The sequence below is a fragment of the Miniopterus schreibersii genome (genome assembly GCF_964146895.1).
Source record: "Miniopterus schreibersii genome assembly, chromosome: 8".
Lineage (NCBI taxonomy): Eukaryota > Metazoa > Chordata > Mammalia > Chiroptera > Miniopteridae > Miniopterus > Miniopterus schreibersii.
Genome location: NC_138109.1, coordinates 6,677,714 through 6,693,176, shown reverse-complemented (window position 1 = coordinate 6,693,176; position 15,463 = coordinate 6,677,714). Strand labels below are relative to the sequence as shown.

Below are 15,463 nucleotides of genomic sequence, written 5' to 3'. Positions count from 1 at the left end.
ATATAATCAAATAACTAAGTAATACTACCATAATTATCACAAGCTAGTAAGTAAATAAGATAAACACAATACGCTACATGTGTGCCAGGTAAGGGCAAAGTCACATCATGGCAAAATACACTTAATATAGGTTTCTCAGTGACAACAAAACTGAAAATAGAAAAATTGAGTCATCAAAAGGAACCCAGTAGTCTTAACATGCCATATATGATCCCCCAGTCCTTAATAATCTGGACTATAAGCAATAAGTCACAAATTTATGTCAAAAGTGACTATTTCATTTCAGCAAAACATCATCATTCATTCCATTAAGTTAATGTTAGTAGTTAAAATTTTATTGGTTTTGTAGTTTGGTCTGAATAAATTTATAAATTGTCTCTTAAAGCTGTATTAGGATGTACACAAAGAAATTATACCTAATTTGTGTGTTGGAGAAGGTGGGAAATTAAGTAATATGGGAGAAACACAAAAATCATTTTTTTAGGTATGTAAGATACTCAGGTTTGAGAAACATAAAGGTCCTGGAATTGCACCAGAAGTTCTACATCCTGCAAAGGACATGACCAGATCTGTGTTTATAATATTCACTGGGGTGGAAGCCAGACTTCCATTCGCTAAAGCTGGCTGCCCAACAGAATCTCCCGTGGAGCTCTTAGAAAAACTATGGATTCCTGGGCCTTACTCCAGAACCACTGAATTAATATTCTGGCTTTACAAGTGAGGAAACTGAGGTGCAGAGAGTTTAAGTAATTTGATCATTAGCAAATGTTGCCAGCATGAATCAAGCCAATACCATAATTTCAACAGTAAAAATGTGTATTTTTTGAAACCACATCCATGATCTATTTCTTCTAAGCAGCTTTTCTCTCCCCTGGAGCCTAAAAATGGAACAAAACACCATCACAGATTTTTCCTCTTTCTACAAAAAAAAATCTGAAAATGTATAAAGTCCTTGTGTTGCTACAACAAACAAACACAAAAACCTGAGGGCTCAAAAAATTCTTTTCCACCCCCACCTATCTCTCTCAATTGTTATTTCTTTCTCTTTCCTTCTTTTTTTCCGTTCCTTCCTCCCTCCCTCTCACTTTACTCAAAATCTCAAATCTGAATTGATAGGTGAAAGCTGGTCTCTTTTTCAAATAAAGCAATTTAGTTTGAGTACAAAAATAAAAAGTTTTTTAAAAGGGTGAGATTCTGCAACTGCTCCAGAGATTCAGGCAAAAATAATCAATAGGTGCTAACAGGTATGTAAAAACTTGAAGACAGGATAATTATATGGTCTCAAAGTTTCTCCCTACAAATTACTCCTTATTAATCACAAAGGGAATGTTAGTAACTTATCCAGGTGATCAAAGTTAACATCACTAATAATGTGACAAACTGCATCTCATGTGTCCTCTAATATAAGGCAATTAGGACAAAATATCACTAATATAATAATCTTGCCTAAAATGCATAACCTAAATCTAATAACTAGGAAACAGCAAACTACAAAAATCTGGATTGTACACTTCAAAAACATGCCAGTGTCATGAAAGAAAGAAAGGCAAAGGAAGTCCTGGCCGGAGTGCTCAGTGTAGAGCGTGGGCTGGGCATCTGGAGGACCAAGGGTTGGGTTCCCGGTCATGTACCTAGGTTGCAGGTTCGATCCCCAGTCCTGTGAGAGGCAACCAATCGGTGTGTCTCTCTCACATCAATGTTTCTCTCTCTCTCTCCTCCTCCCACCCTCTCTAAAAATCAACAGAAAAAATATCCTCCTATGAGGATTAACACACACAAAAAAAGGAAAGCGAATTGTTTCAGATTAAAGGAGACTAAAGAAGAGACACGGCAACTAGTTTTAAGTCTGATGTTGAACTGGTTATTAGGCCAGTAAAACAAATTGCTATAGAAGGCAAAATGTGTTTATAGATTAGATTATAGTATTGTATCACTGTTAAATTTCCTGATTTTGATAACTATACGGTGGCTATATAAATGAAATATCCTTGTTCTACGAAATACACACTTAAGTTTTTAGGGAGTAAAGAGTGAAGATATCTGCCTACATATTACTCTTGACTCAGAACAATGGAATATTGAGCTCAAAAACAGACCAACATAAACAGAGTGAACTGATCTTTGACAAAGGAGAAAAGGCATACAATGGAGAAAGGAGCTTCTCAACAAATGATGCTGAACAAGTGGACATCAACATGAAAAAAGGAAAGACTCTAGACTTTATGCCCCTCACTAAAATTAACTCAAAATGAACCACAGACCTAAATGTAAAACACAAAACTACAGAATTCCTAGAAGATAACATAGAAGAAAACCTAGATGACCATGGGTATGGTGATGTCTTTTTAGATTCAATACTAAAGACATACGATCCATGACTAAAAAATTAAAAAGCTCAATAACTAAATCCCCTACAACTAGCCCTGATCGCCCTGTGAGGAAGAGGACAGGTGCACCCAATAGGGCTCAGCCTGCCCAGAGCCCCAGCCATGACAGTACAAACGAAACGCATCCCTTTTAAATGGCTGTGCCATTTCTGCTCTGGAGAGTTTGTTGTGCTATTATACCACCTTACAACGGGATCAGCTGGAGGTAGGGGGATCACCTCTGCCCAGTCTACTTACGATCTGGGCAATGTTTTCTTTGCTATCTCACCTCCCTCACTACCCCAAACTACCAGTAAACGAAAGTGCTTTTTGCTAGAAAACATCCAAGCTAACAGATTCTCAGTAACAAGTAAAAATGTTGCCTTCCCAGGACAAATACTTAAAAAATTAACAATAAGTTAAAAATTTACAAAATTAAATCTTATGAGTTGATGCATTCATTAGTGTAGAAACACAGATCACATATACCTGAAAGTTAAATTATGATGCAATCAATGCCATCCTATAAAAACTAAATTAACAAAAATAGTCTATTAGGGAAGACATCTGGTGTATCATGGCAAGAAACGTTAATGATATTGTCTGCAACCCTGTAATCAATTTTTTTCCCCAGCAGCTCTCTCATTACACTGTATTAGATCTGTGTGCCTGCAGAATTTATAAGAGCTCCACACATGGGGGGTGGGAGGGAGCTTTGCCAACTGGATCCAATTCAGATCCAGCTCAAATTACTTTGGCAGCATGAAGCGTTGTTAAAGAACAATCAATAGAGTTAGCTTTATGCAGCAGCATCTTGACTAAAAGATTTATCACCTTATTACAGAATCTTCTCAAACCTATATATGATGGTATCTGAGTGCACCACCAATCATAAACTTATTTAAATCCTCAGTGAACACAATACTTTTACTGCTAAAAAAATTAAGTACTGGTCATCACTAATGCTAATAGAAAAAGTTTACTATTATGGGAAAAATTTTCAATCTATTCAGCAAATCCTGGTTAGTGAGTACTGTGGTCAATGAAACAATCAAACAATGACACCACACTAATTAGAGAATAAAGAAACAACCAGCCTGAAAGATAACCACCATTTCTTTCACATATACGGAAACAAGATGGTAAGTGGTAAAAGCTGAAGCTTTTGAAGGAGGTAGTCAAGTCCGGACTCTGCTAATTGTCCCTTAAAATGCCAATCTCTCTCTTCAGGGATTAAAATTACACTTTTATCCACTACACTGGGTTTTATCTTACATTGTAAATGGCTATTACACCAAGAATTCCAAGGCTTCCATAATGTGAACCTTTTTTCTGGTCTAATTCTTGATAAACTGCACTGTGGCAACTACCTAAACATGAAATTGTTGTTGTGACATTTATTCCTGATTTTGTTACAGTTATTAATATCCCATCTCTACTGTCTTGGTGCTCTCCAGTTTATGCATGGATGATCGCCCTAGCCACCTAACTGGAACTTGCACAGTCTTTCCCCACTCCATGCTGCATTCTGCTTCCCAGTGAATCTTCTTAAGCAGAGATTTGCAAATCAGCTTGTAGGGACTAAAAAGTCTGCAACAGTCCTCTTCTGCCTATCACATAAACCCTTACGTTTTCTAACCTTTAAGATCCTTTATGATCTGGCCCCATTTTATAGTCCCACCTCTGCCCCCAAGACTCACTAACCTGTGCTCTTCTTCAATGACGTCCTGTGGTCGTCTTCTCACAACTCCCAGCTTCACCAGGCTCATTGCCTCTGTTGCTTATAGGGACAAACTGACATGTAGTGGCTCCTCCACTCTCCCTGGCCACATGTTACTGATGTATCAAAAACATACCCAGATTCTCAAAACCTACCTACAGCCACAAAACTTTCCCAGTACTATCGCCCATTTGGAGCACTCTCTTCTCTTAGTCTCAAGATATGAATGTTCTACACTGCAACTGAACAATTCATTACATATTGCCAATATTTTGTATTGTGCATGTGCATCTGTGATGGCTGTTTTCTTGTGTTATTTTCTGAGTATAAGTTTGAACCCCACAGTCATATTACATGCAAGAGAAAGACAGGTCTTAAATTTCTTTAGTGATTAACAGCAGTTGATCAGAACGGTAACACCCATCTTTCAGAAAACTTGACCATTAAAACCTCACAAAGGAAGGAAAAGACAGGTGTGTACACAGCTTTCAGAAATGTAATATAAGACAAAAATAGCCTTCCTGGATCACTACCACCAGGTCCTGTGTTCTAACAGATAACTAACTAGGGACATTTCATCCTGCAACATTTCACACACATCCCATGTTACCAGCCAGGTAACAGAGGAATTACCAGAGTAGAGCTGAGAGCACTGTATCTACACTCCAGCCCACGCCTTTCAAAGTGTTTTAGTCTATATCTGCCATTGCAGAAAAGCCTAGCTACTTCTGGGCACTACTCTACAAAAGGTCACCTGAGAGGACAGCACCCAAAACAGTTTAGATTTGTGGGCCATGAGTCCCAATGGTCCTGGGGAAATGCACATTCCACACTTGGTCTCAAACTTACCCCCTTTTTCCCCCATTTCAGTTGCCAACATCCATACTCGCTGCTGATTGCCAGCTCCTGCTCCTTGCAGCAGCCCAGCATGCTCTCTGCTGGTGCCAAAATACCCTATACCACCAAACCCCGCTAACTTCTGGAACTGTCCTAGAGGGGTAAGGCAAGTCCCGTATTTTGCTTCCTCTGTGCATGTACTTGTTACTCCTTTAAAAACACATACAATACAGCACATTTTTAAAGGGGCTCTGGGGAGGGAGGTAATATTCCTATTTTATACCCTATGGGATATAAAATATTGACAGCTTTTAAAAACGGGATTCTCCTTACCCCTACAGGCCCTCTCCCGGCTTCAGAAAGATGCTGTGGTGGCTGTGACGCCACCGGCAGAGAGCATGCTGGGGGGTCACACAAAGCAGGAGTTGGAGATCTGCAACAGGCCTGGGAGTTGTGGACCTAAAAAAGAAAAAAGTTTTAAGTTAACATGCCCAATGTCCCCTCATACCCTGGTTACTAGGGGCACTCAGCACACAAGCAAGTATCTGCACAAATCCTTTAGCAGATGGCCTCTGAAATCTCAGAGAATTTGTTCTACCACTAAAGTTAACCTTTCTGCATGAATCAAAACAATTTCCTTTATTCAGCATGAACAAACATATGACACTTCCAGCTTTACACTTTAACCTGGATCCCTGTCACAAAGCAGTATGGTGTGTGCCCCTCAAAATAACCAAGTTAAGACGACACAGTGCCAAAGCACAGTGACAGTGGCATGCTTTGCTTACAATAAAATCAAAATGTCAGGGGTGTCAGATAAACACAACCATAAAATGAACCACAAGTGAACAAAGTGAGCTTTCAGAAGCGTTTCTAATGAGAAGAGGCTTGAGTCGTAAGACACGTACTTAATAAGGAAATATTCAAGGCATTAGGTGTGTCAAAGAAAGATCCTACCATTTTCTCAAAGTCCTAGTTTAATTTTTTAAAGATAAAGGCAAAAGACAAAGGCTTAATCCCAGAGGATAAAAAGACACCATTCAAATGAGTTCTCATTTTCTCCAGTGCCCATAAGGTAAGTATAATGCACAGTCAGAGCATAAAGCTCAAGAAAGACATTTCTTCTAGAGGCAGAACCAGTTTGGCATGTATCACTTTTTCTTAAAAAGAAACTTAGAAAAAATTTAAAACCAGCAAAAGATTAGAGAGTAACTTCTGAAAGCCAGCACAGTTTTTTAAGTATCAAAAAAGATACCTCAGATAATAGTTTGAGTATGATCCCTTCCAAACAGTCTAGAGAGTACATAACATGTCCAAAAAAACTAACCAATTCAATTTCATAAGGTTTTAAATGAACTAAAAACCCCATGAAATTCAAATGCTTATATATGATCTCTGTTCTTAAAGTTGTTTAAAAATTACAGATAAGCAAACTTTTAAATATTAAATGATTTTTAGGGAGTCCCGTCACATAACTCCTTTGAGAAGCAAAGAATCACTCTTTAACAACTTCCTACAATTCAAAATTTAATATGCTCTATGTCTCTTTTAAAACAAACAAAAAAGACAAATCCCAAGAAAATAAGCTAATACTGGGAATGTCTTTGTCATGGTGGGGTTTTTTTTATTTTTCTATAGATCACCCTCTACAGCACATCCTGGGCTCCATGCTTTGTGTGGTCAGTCGCTGACTCCCACTGCCTCAGTTACAATACCTGATGAAATCAAGTGTTAGTAGCCATAACCTTCTCCACCACACACCTCCCGCCTCCCCACACCAACACTGCAAATTCCAAATCAAAGATTCAACTGTGCACGACAATGTACAGTATACTCAATATTTTTTCCATAGCATCAAACAGAAATGAATTTCTGGTTAATCTCTTGCACTAGGAATTCAATTAATCAGACCACTGAAATCCTTATACATTCAAATCAAGAATGTTAAACAAAGACACCTAGTAAAGCATTTCTAAACACCTTGGCATTATTTTAAATATGCAAGAATTCAGGTATTATTAAAACATTAAAAAAGGCACCATTTCAAAGCATATCATTGTTCTTACTTATGAATCAGAAAACACTGACACAGTATCTCAGTTTCCCTAGTTTTATTTCAGTTCTTCTAATGAGCTTTCTTAGACTATTTTGAGCTGGTTCTTAACACAAACATACACATTCACAAATTTCCAGTTGTAAGGAATTTAGTTTGAATGACAAGATTTTACAAATATTCTTGCACAGCATCTATCAAATTGTCTCAAACTTTTAAGTTCCCTTTTAAAAAATTAGAATACCTAGAGTTTTCTGCATTGAAAAACTTCACATATATAGAACAGGTTTAATAAATAACATTTTAGATAGATATTTTATGAAAATAAATATAATTAAGTAAAACTTTTTCAGTGATTTCTTAAAATCCTAAAATCCAAATAAATTAGGACAAAATGAATTAGCAACTTCAGAGTAACCATGAGCCATTAAAACTTTAAATCCCATGTGGTCTGTAATAACTGCCAGTCATGGATGAAAACACTGCTGAGAAGCTGAATGAGGACAATGAAGTGCTCTAAGGTTATTTATTCCCAAAGCCTCACTCTGATTTCCACGTACGTGAATATCAACCCCTGCATTTATAAGCTGACATTCTTATCATGCAAAATGGCTGTGGTGATTCATAATAACTTTCAACATGACTGCTCCAGAACTAGGGGAAAGGGTTTTGCAGGGATATCCAACATCACCTCATCTGACTATGTCCATCAAACTCCAGGCTAAGGGATTTCATCCTACACTTGCCTCTCATAGGATTAAATATAAATAATGTCATATTTACATGTGAAGAGAACACTTAGTACTGGACCATATACGGCAGGTCCTCAAATACCATCATTTTGTTCATCGTCGGTTCATTATAACATTGATGAGATGCCTTGGGAACCTAACTCTTGTTTATATCAATTAGCCTATATGGTAAAACTGGTTTTGTTATATGTCATTTCCCTTAAATTCACAGAGCCTATCAACAATGTTAAGTGAGGACTCACTGTATTTATTGTTGGTGGCCTTACTCCAAACATAGCATCGAAGTAAGCCCAACACCCCATTGTAGTTTATGGGGTTCACAATGCTCATGGATAACGACTCGGCAACCATGGTCTTTATTTTAAACAAAGGAGAAAAAAAGCTGTGGCCCTCCAGGAGAACACTGCAGCATCCAATGAGCGATGCACACCTTTTTTTAGACTGAGAGGTCACCGTAGAAGAAGAGGACTGCCACACTGATGCCCTCACTCCTGACAGGTGAGAACTAAGCTAGCAGAAAGGAACCACTCCTTTCCAAGAATTATCTCAGCTCTACATCCCATTATCTCTTTAAGTAACACTTAAGTCCTCACTCTATAAACTGAAAACGCTTGATAACAAACTTCACAGTTTCCACTTCCTTACCCAACACTACACTCAAGTAACAAAAGCTGTCATTGGGTGGTACTGACCTCTTTGTAGCGAATGGCCCAGAAGGTAAAGAGAAAAAGAAACTATAAAAAGAAATACCAATTCTGCAGGCCTAAGATGAGGGACAGTGAAAAACAAAAGGAGACAAACAACAGCTTCCCACAGAAACGAATCATCATACCAAAAGGCATTTTTCACATCAGCTGCCTTCTCTGGGATGTTTACATATATACTGAGTCCTCATTTATCTTTGATAAAAGTATAGAAAACTCAAAACATTGTAATAATGCCTAAAAAAATGTTATGACTGTGGCTACACTAATGTAAACTTCCTGAAGGAAATAAGAAACTGAGTAAGAATAAATAAGAAACTAAGTTTTAAAGTAGTTTAAGAATAGAGTTTTATTATTTAAATATATAAAATACTACACATTGCAAGCTTAACAAAAGGTAAAGAGGCAGATCTCTTTGGCGTATTTAATAAACAGGTTAATCCGTAAATAATGCAAGCATTGTATCAAACTATTACATACTAAGGTTTTTAGAAAACTTTACCCAGTGAAATGTTACTTCATTCAATATTAATTAATATTTATTTTGGACCTTATGTGGGCCAGGCAAAGTGCTAAGTGCTCAGCGTACATCAATGAATAAAACTGGTGTGGCGTTTGCCCTCACAAAGCTTAAACCTAAAGCACCAAGTACAAATCAACATCATCATCATTGTCATTCCATGGCCCAGGCACTGTGCTACCCACTTTGTAGACTTAATCTAAAAACAATCTACCTACAAGGTAGGTGCTTTATATCCCAACTTCATAGGTAAATAAAGCAAGGTTAGGAGGGTTAAGTGTCTTGCCCAAGGTCATGAAAAAGGGCAACAGATGGAACAAACTGATGTCAAAGTCAAGCTGACATCCCATGCACTCTACCATCACTCATCTCAGTCCCAGAGAAGCATCTTAATTAAAAGTGTATAATTAGTATATGATAATTAACTCATTGTGTGTATACATGTATGTGTGCACAAAGAGTGCATGTAAATAAGACTCTCACACCTCCCAGCATTATCTATGTAAAGGTCTCTAACCAAAAATGAGAAGATATAATTGCTTAACCTCAATAAGTTTTCATTTTAAAGAAGGAATGGCAACTTCTTACTTTTAATCCACTTCTGAGAAACACAACTTGGTGTAGTGGAGGCAATTTCAATGGTAAATGGAACCTAAACTGAAGCTAATTTTTCTGTAGTTCCTCTTTCTTGTGATCAGCTCTTGGGGTATAACCCTATCAAACCAGGAATCAGAAAGAAATTCCAAATGCTCCTGCCCCAGCTACTCACATTTGGCAATGAAATAAAGAGGGATACAGTATTGACTCTTGAATAATTTGCCCCCCATATTCACAGCAGTAATGGAGATGTGCCTTCTCTAAGATAACTAGTGGCAAACTAAGGATTTACCTATTCTGCATTCACAATCAGTCCTTAGGAAGCATGCTGTTAGGGACATAAATGATACAATAGCACACCATCCATCTACAGCCATGACAACAATTGAGCCCTAAACACTCAACTGAAAATAACCATAATATCCCTAATGAAATATTCCCAACTCTGAGGAATGTCTAGACCAGGTGTAATGTTAATAACTTTCCTAGTTTTAATTAATCAAATAAGAGCCAAAATAAATCAGTGTTACTTGCTCAAAATAATATTTGTAATAATTACATATCCTACCTGAAAATTCATGTCATATAACAACTGAAAAATAGATAACTATATAACTCTAAGAAACCAAAATCATACTTTTTCTATTGTATGAATGACAGAAATTCATTAAAAATCCACACAGAATTCCCATGTAGAATATTGAAGGAACAGCTTAAATTACTTACCTTTGAATGAAAAATTAGGTATGAACTACTACTGCTATAACCAGACCAGAAACTCCTTGGTATTATACTGAATGGAAATTACTAATCTCAATGATCTTCTTGTTGAACATTCTCAGAATCCACGATTATTTGTAGACAGCAGGTTAAATCTATTATGCTAAGGCCTGGATTTCTATAAAAATGGAAAATTTTGTTGTTGTTTTTAGTAAAAGCAAGAAAGAAATTATTCTTTGGGGACAAAAACTGAGTTATATTCCTCCACATCAATCCTATTCAACGTTCTCCAAAGAGTACTGATATCCAAAAATGCTACAGCACAATTAGTGAGGGAAGGAACTGTATCTCACATTTCTTCAGTCCCCATTACAGTACTGCACTCAGCAAAGAACATAAAGTAAGTTTTTGATAAATGCCTGTTAAAAGCCCTGATTACAAACCAAAACATTCTTAATTGCACTCTGGGATATAATGCTCTTTGGTGATACTGAGTCATTCAAGAACAAAATTCTCAAAGAAACGAGGTCACAGTGCCCAGAAAAGCTATGGGAGCATAGCAGAAGAAAGGGTTGAGGGTGTTATGCTAAGCTCTTGCAGTTACAATTACTGGATATCAGCACAAACTGGCCAAGAAGAGGCCTTCCCTAAGGGATACTCTAAGACTCCAACAGGAAGCAGCATTGGGAGAGCTCAGGAGGTGTGCTCTCTCTGTCCCTTTGGCCCTGCAGTTGTTCCAATCCTCTGCTTTCCCTGGCGTCCACTCCCATCACATCAGCTTGCCTATGACCCGTTTAAGCCTGCCCCAACCCTCTCTGCATTCATCCCATTAGCTCTGCCCTCCCTGCTAGCTACTCAGTCTCTCAGTTCATCTTTTCAAGCCAGGCCACAAGGATCACAGATTGCCATTCCATATTACTGTTCTTTCAAAGAGCTAAAGATTTTGCCAACTACTTTAATATTTAGTTCAGAAGTCTAAGGTGCAAAGCTGCCTTATTTAATTGATGATCCCTCTTTCTCCCTGCTCCTGAGCATACAGTATCCATAATTCAACCGTACCTCTCCTGCTCTTGAGCCCCTGCTTTTGACCTGTTCCACAGATACTTTTGTCATTGTAGTCAAACAAACCCAGGTCTCCCAGTGTGTAAATAAGTCCATCTAATGAACACTTCCTAAGAGAATGAAAGCTTCCTAATAGAACACATAATTCCCTTCCTTTGAAAATGTCACTTCCAAAAACCTCAGTTCTGTTAGGAACTCAATTCTTTTGCACCATTATAGCTTTTACCTACACTTGTGAAAGTGCAGGCTCAAATATATCTACCAATGTAGGACAGAGAGGTCTTATGTGTTTTATGGTTAAATGTTAATAAAATGGAAGCCGTGGATCCCATCCCCACATAACCTATCACCCAAATAGGGATACCTTTGAGAGTAAAAAGAGACACGTTTAAAAGTGAATAGTTTATCAGGACAACAGATGTAAACCTGGTCAATAGACATAGCTACGTTTCATATCATGGACTCAGATTTTAAAGAGAGACAACCAGACCCCCACATAAAACCCAAAGACCCTTCTTATCTCGCACTGAACTAGTTCATGAACTGTTACCCAGGATCCCCAGTTCAATACACTGGCATCATGCTAGTGACTAGTGGTAGTTGTCTCCTTATGTCCACTCTTCAGCCTCTGATGTGTTTAACACTGTATTCTTAGCTAACATGTACCATAAAGGGCATTTACCTAGTTCTCTTTACAGTCCCCACATATACCCTACACTCACAAACTCACTATGTGAAAGGATTAATTCTAATCAATGGTGTAAACAAAGAAATACATCTCTCAGTCACAAACCCAAACCAAATACAGCTAAAAAGATAAAATCATAATTAATAACATTTCAAAGCTATTGGATTTTTGTTAATCAATGCTCCACTTGCCATGCATGGTATTTCTTGTGGGCAAAACCAACTCCAATTTCTTTTTAAAACCTTGCAGAGAAAACAAAGCATGTTTCCTTCTGCTCCCCTCCCCACTACAGCCTGAGTAAGCTGAAGGGACCCCCGATTAGTCTCCTCTATAGGTAGCTCCTCCTAAACAGTACTGAGAACCAGGAAAGAAGAAAGCGGACACCCAGGCAGTAACTACATTCCTTCAGCAGTAAATGTTTCAACATCACTGTTATTTTTACACAACTATGATATGTGCTGAATACAGAACTCAAACGAAGACATCAGACATAGCAGTGTGTGATTCAGAAAAAGGTATCTAAACATACTGCACCCTACCCTACTTCCCACACTATTTTTGCAGACAGCTTCAATGTGCTATACCTGACTAATACTGACAACAGAAGCTTCAGCTTTTATTGCTGTTAATACCCTGAGCAATTACTGTAACTCAGCAGGAACCTCTGCCCCGAACTATCACATTGCAATCAGCATTTCGTAAGCAACACTGCTCAAACATGAAGGAACCAGCTAATGTGCACAAATTGTACAAAAGGAGCTCAGGTTCTAATAGGTAAAAGAAAAATCTTTGCAATTTTATTTCACAGCTATCTATATCTTTTCCATGGTGCATTGGTATTACACTTGGTAAAAATCATACACAAAGACACTGACCAGGAAAAAAGCAGTAGCAGCAGCCACTAGCAAAAGAAAATTCTTCAGGAAACAAGGCCACTGCTCAGATTTTCAGATATCAGTGTAGCTTCTGTAAAATGTCTTTGGAAGGCAAGATATAATAAACAGCATAGACGTCTAAAAAATGATAAAACTTTATGTTGACATAAAATCTGAATAAAAAGCATTTGATTTTTACAAGATTAAACTTCAAGGCCACCTTGCAAAACAAGCAGGGAAGTCAAAAGAAGCTTACCAAGAATAAGCCATGGAAGTAAATGGCGCATCGGACTTTCTTTTAGAACAGTAAGCATGTATTACTTACGCAACGATTTTTTAAGAAAGAAAAATAAATGACATGCAATTTTTTAACTAACTAGATCACAATATACTAATTGGGCATCTGGGGTCATTAAAAAATAATAAAAAGAAACAAAGAAGATGCAGAGTTAAAGATCTCTTCCGACTACTACATTACTTTTCTTTAGACTAATATATCACATACAATGCGTGTCAGAACAATATTGTCAAAGGTTTCAAAGGGCTTTGGAAATAAGGGCAGTAACAGACACTGATAAATATATCTACACATTAGGATTAGGATTTCTGTACTCCTAAGTCTAGACAGTGGTTCACAACCTTCAAGTACAAGGATCCATTTTTAATATCTAAATGTTTCAAAAGATCCCCAAATAACAGTACTTCAATAGTATTTCACTTATCAATTGTTTGAGGAAAATACCTAATAAACAGTGATTCTTAACTGCATATTATCATTAAATTAGTAAAATTTTAAAACCACAGCAGCATATTAATACATTTGAAAAGCAGTTGCACAGACATGTGAGGTACACTTATTTAGTTAAGACTGAGAATGTTTACTTGCAGACCTTTGCGAACTCTCTAGATATCCAGGGATCCAAAACCCCTAGCATGGGGACCACTAGTCTGAAACCAAGAGATCATAATGGACAACATCAATACTTATGGACTTGGGACAAGTTTTTAAAGAGAAAGTATTATAGCTATACCATCTCTGAGTCAGACTTCCTTCCCCCAACCTCCACTACTGGGAGATTCCCAAAAAAGGTTCAAGATACACTCCATACTCACTAAAATATCTTAAGTAAATTAATCATAATCACCACCACCAAAGCTAGTCTCTGACACATTTACATTCTTTTTTTTCCAATCATCAAATGCCAAATTTACTTTTCTTCAGGCTCTTCGCAATGGCTGAGAACAAATTACTTCAGAAGCTCAAGGGAATCTCTGAAATTGTTGTCAAAACAGCTACAAAAGGAAGACTTCACACACATTATTTACAGTATGAGCTTTATAACTCCAAGTGTTATGAAACTGAAAAGATAAAACTGGTGACTGCCTTATGTGACTGTTACAGCCACCAGGAAGTTAGCACTCAGAGAAGGTAAACTGGTTATGTCAAGTCAATACGATGGACAAGCAATCAAGAGACAGCCAATGGAACTGGGAAAAGAGAAGGTTCAGAGCAGAATCAAGAACACATTAAAGAAATGCTTACCAGTTTGAAGTCTTGAATGCTACAGATGAAATACGGTGTGTTTGGCCTCCGACTCTCGATATACACGCAGTCTTTAAAAGAAAAAGAAATTTTAAAACAATGGTATTTACCTTTAAGGGAACAAAGACAGGGCCCACAAAGCCCCTGCATAAATAAATAAATGACAAAGCACATACATTTTGGAGAAATTTTTTTCTCAAAGATGATATTAAATTACAAGTAATTTTAAGCTGAAGGGAAACAGCCCTTGGGTTATTTTTTACCACTTTTTTGTTAAAAAACTTGATAAAGCCTCAGTGATTATTTTCAGGGTCCCTGAAGAAGGGGGGGAGGAAATCCCGTGGGATTATCCACATTCAGATGAAGGTACTTGCTCAAAGTTCCGCAATAGGATAAAATCCTGAACATTTTACTCAAACAGATGCCGCCCTCACCACCCCCTCCCCTTCACAAAGAGAAACAACTTTGCCAAGTGCTACTTTATTTTCAATTACTTTGAAAAGAAGTGAAATGTAAAGAAGACTAGCTTGAACATGCCAATACACTCTTTTCACCTAAACCAAGAAAGAGAAAGGAAATTAATCTCTTGTGGGTAACTTACTATAAATTTTAACCTAAACACATTTTATTTTTCTAACTGTAAAGAGAAACAAAGCAGCCAATCAGAGATGGAATGAAGTAAACCCAATTACAGTTTCCCCTGGGAAGAAGAGCACTTTCTTGAATTACATTTGACACAGCAGTGGTTGAGTGATTATGTCTGATGCTGTAAACTGCTGGAGTCTAAAGGTTGCTTTTTAAAACGGCAGGTTAAGATACAGGTTTTTTCAAAAAAGCAATGATTTTAAGGGAAGCAGTGGTTACAAAGAAATATAAAAACTCTCCACATTACAACCCAACATCATTATAAAGTTTAGGATAAGAAGGTCATATATTATTTGCTGAGAAGTAAAGGCATCTGCAGTCAATCAAATTCTCTAGAGAGTGACAGTAATGTTCTTTGTGCCCTGGCCAGTGGCCAGTTTG

General features: G+C 37.4%; 1 protein-coding gene across 7 annotated transcripts in view; it reads right to left on the bottom strand.

Moving 5' to 3' along the window:
- RERE (arginine-glutamic acid dipeptide repeats) overlaps positions 1-15,463 on the bottom strand; it is a 346,780-nt gene that overhangs the window by 174,394 nt on the left and 156,923 nt on the right. For 6 of the 7 annotated variants that reach the window (XM_081143853.1, XM_081143854.1, XM_081143855.1 and 3 more), the window contains 2 exons: positions 14,438-14,508; positions 5,257-5,382 (listed from right to left, as the gene is read on the bottom strand). In XM_081143853.1, the coding sequence (XP_080999979.1) occupies positions 5,257-5,382; positions 14,438-14,508 (197 nt within the window). The remainder of the gene's footprint in view (positions 1-5,256; positions 5,383-14,437; positions 14,509-15,463) is intronic. The other variant, XM_081143858.1, reaches the window with a different exon arrangement.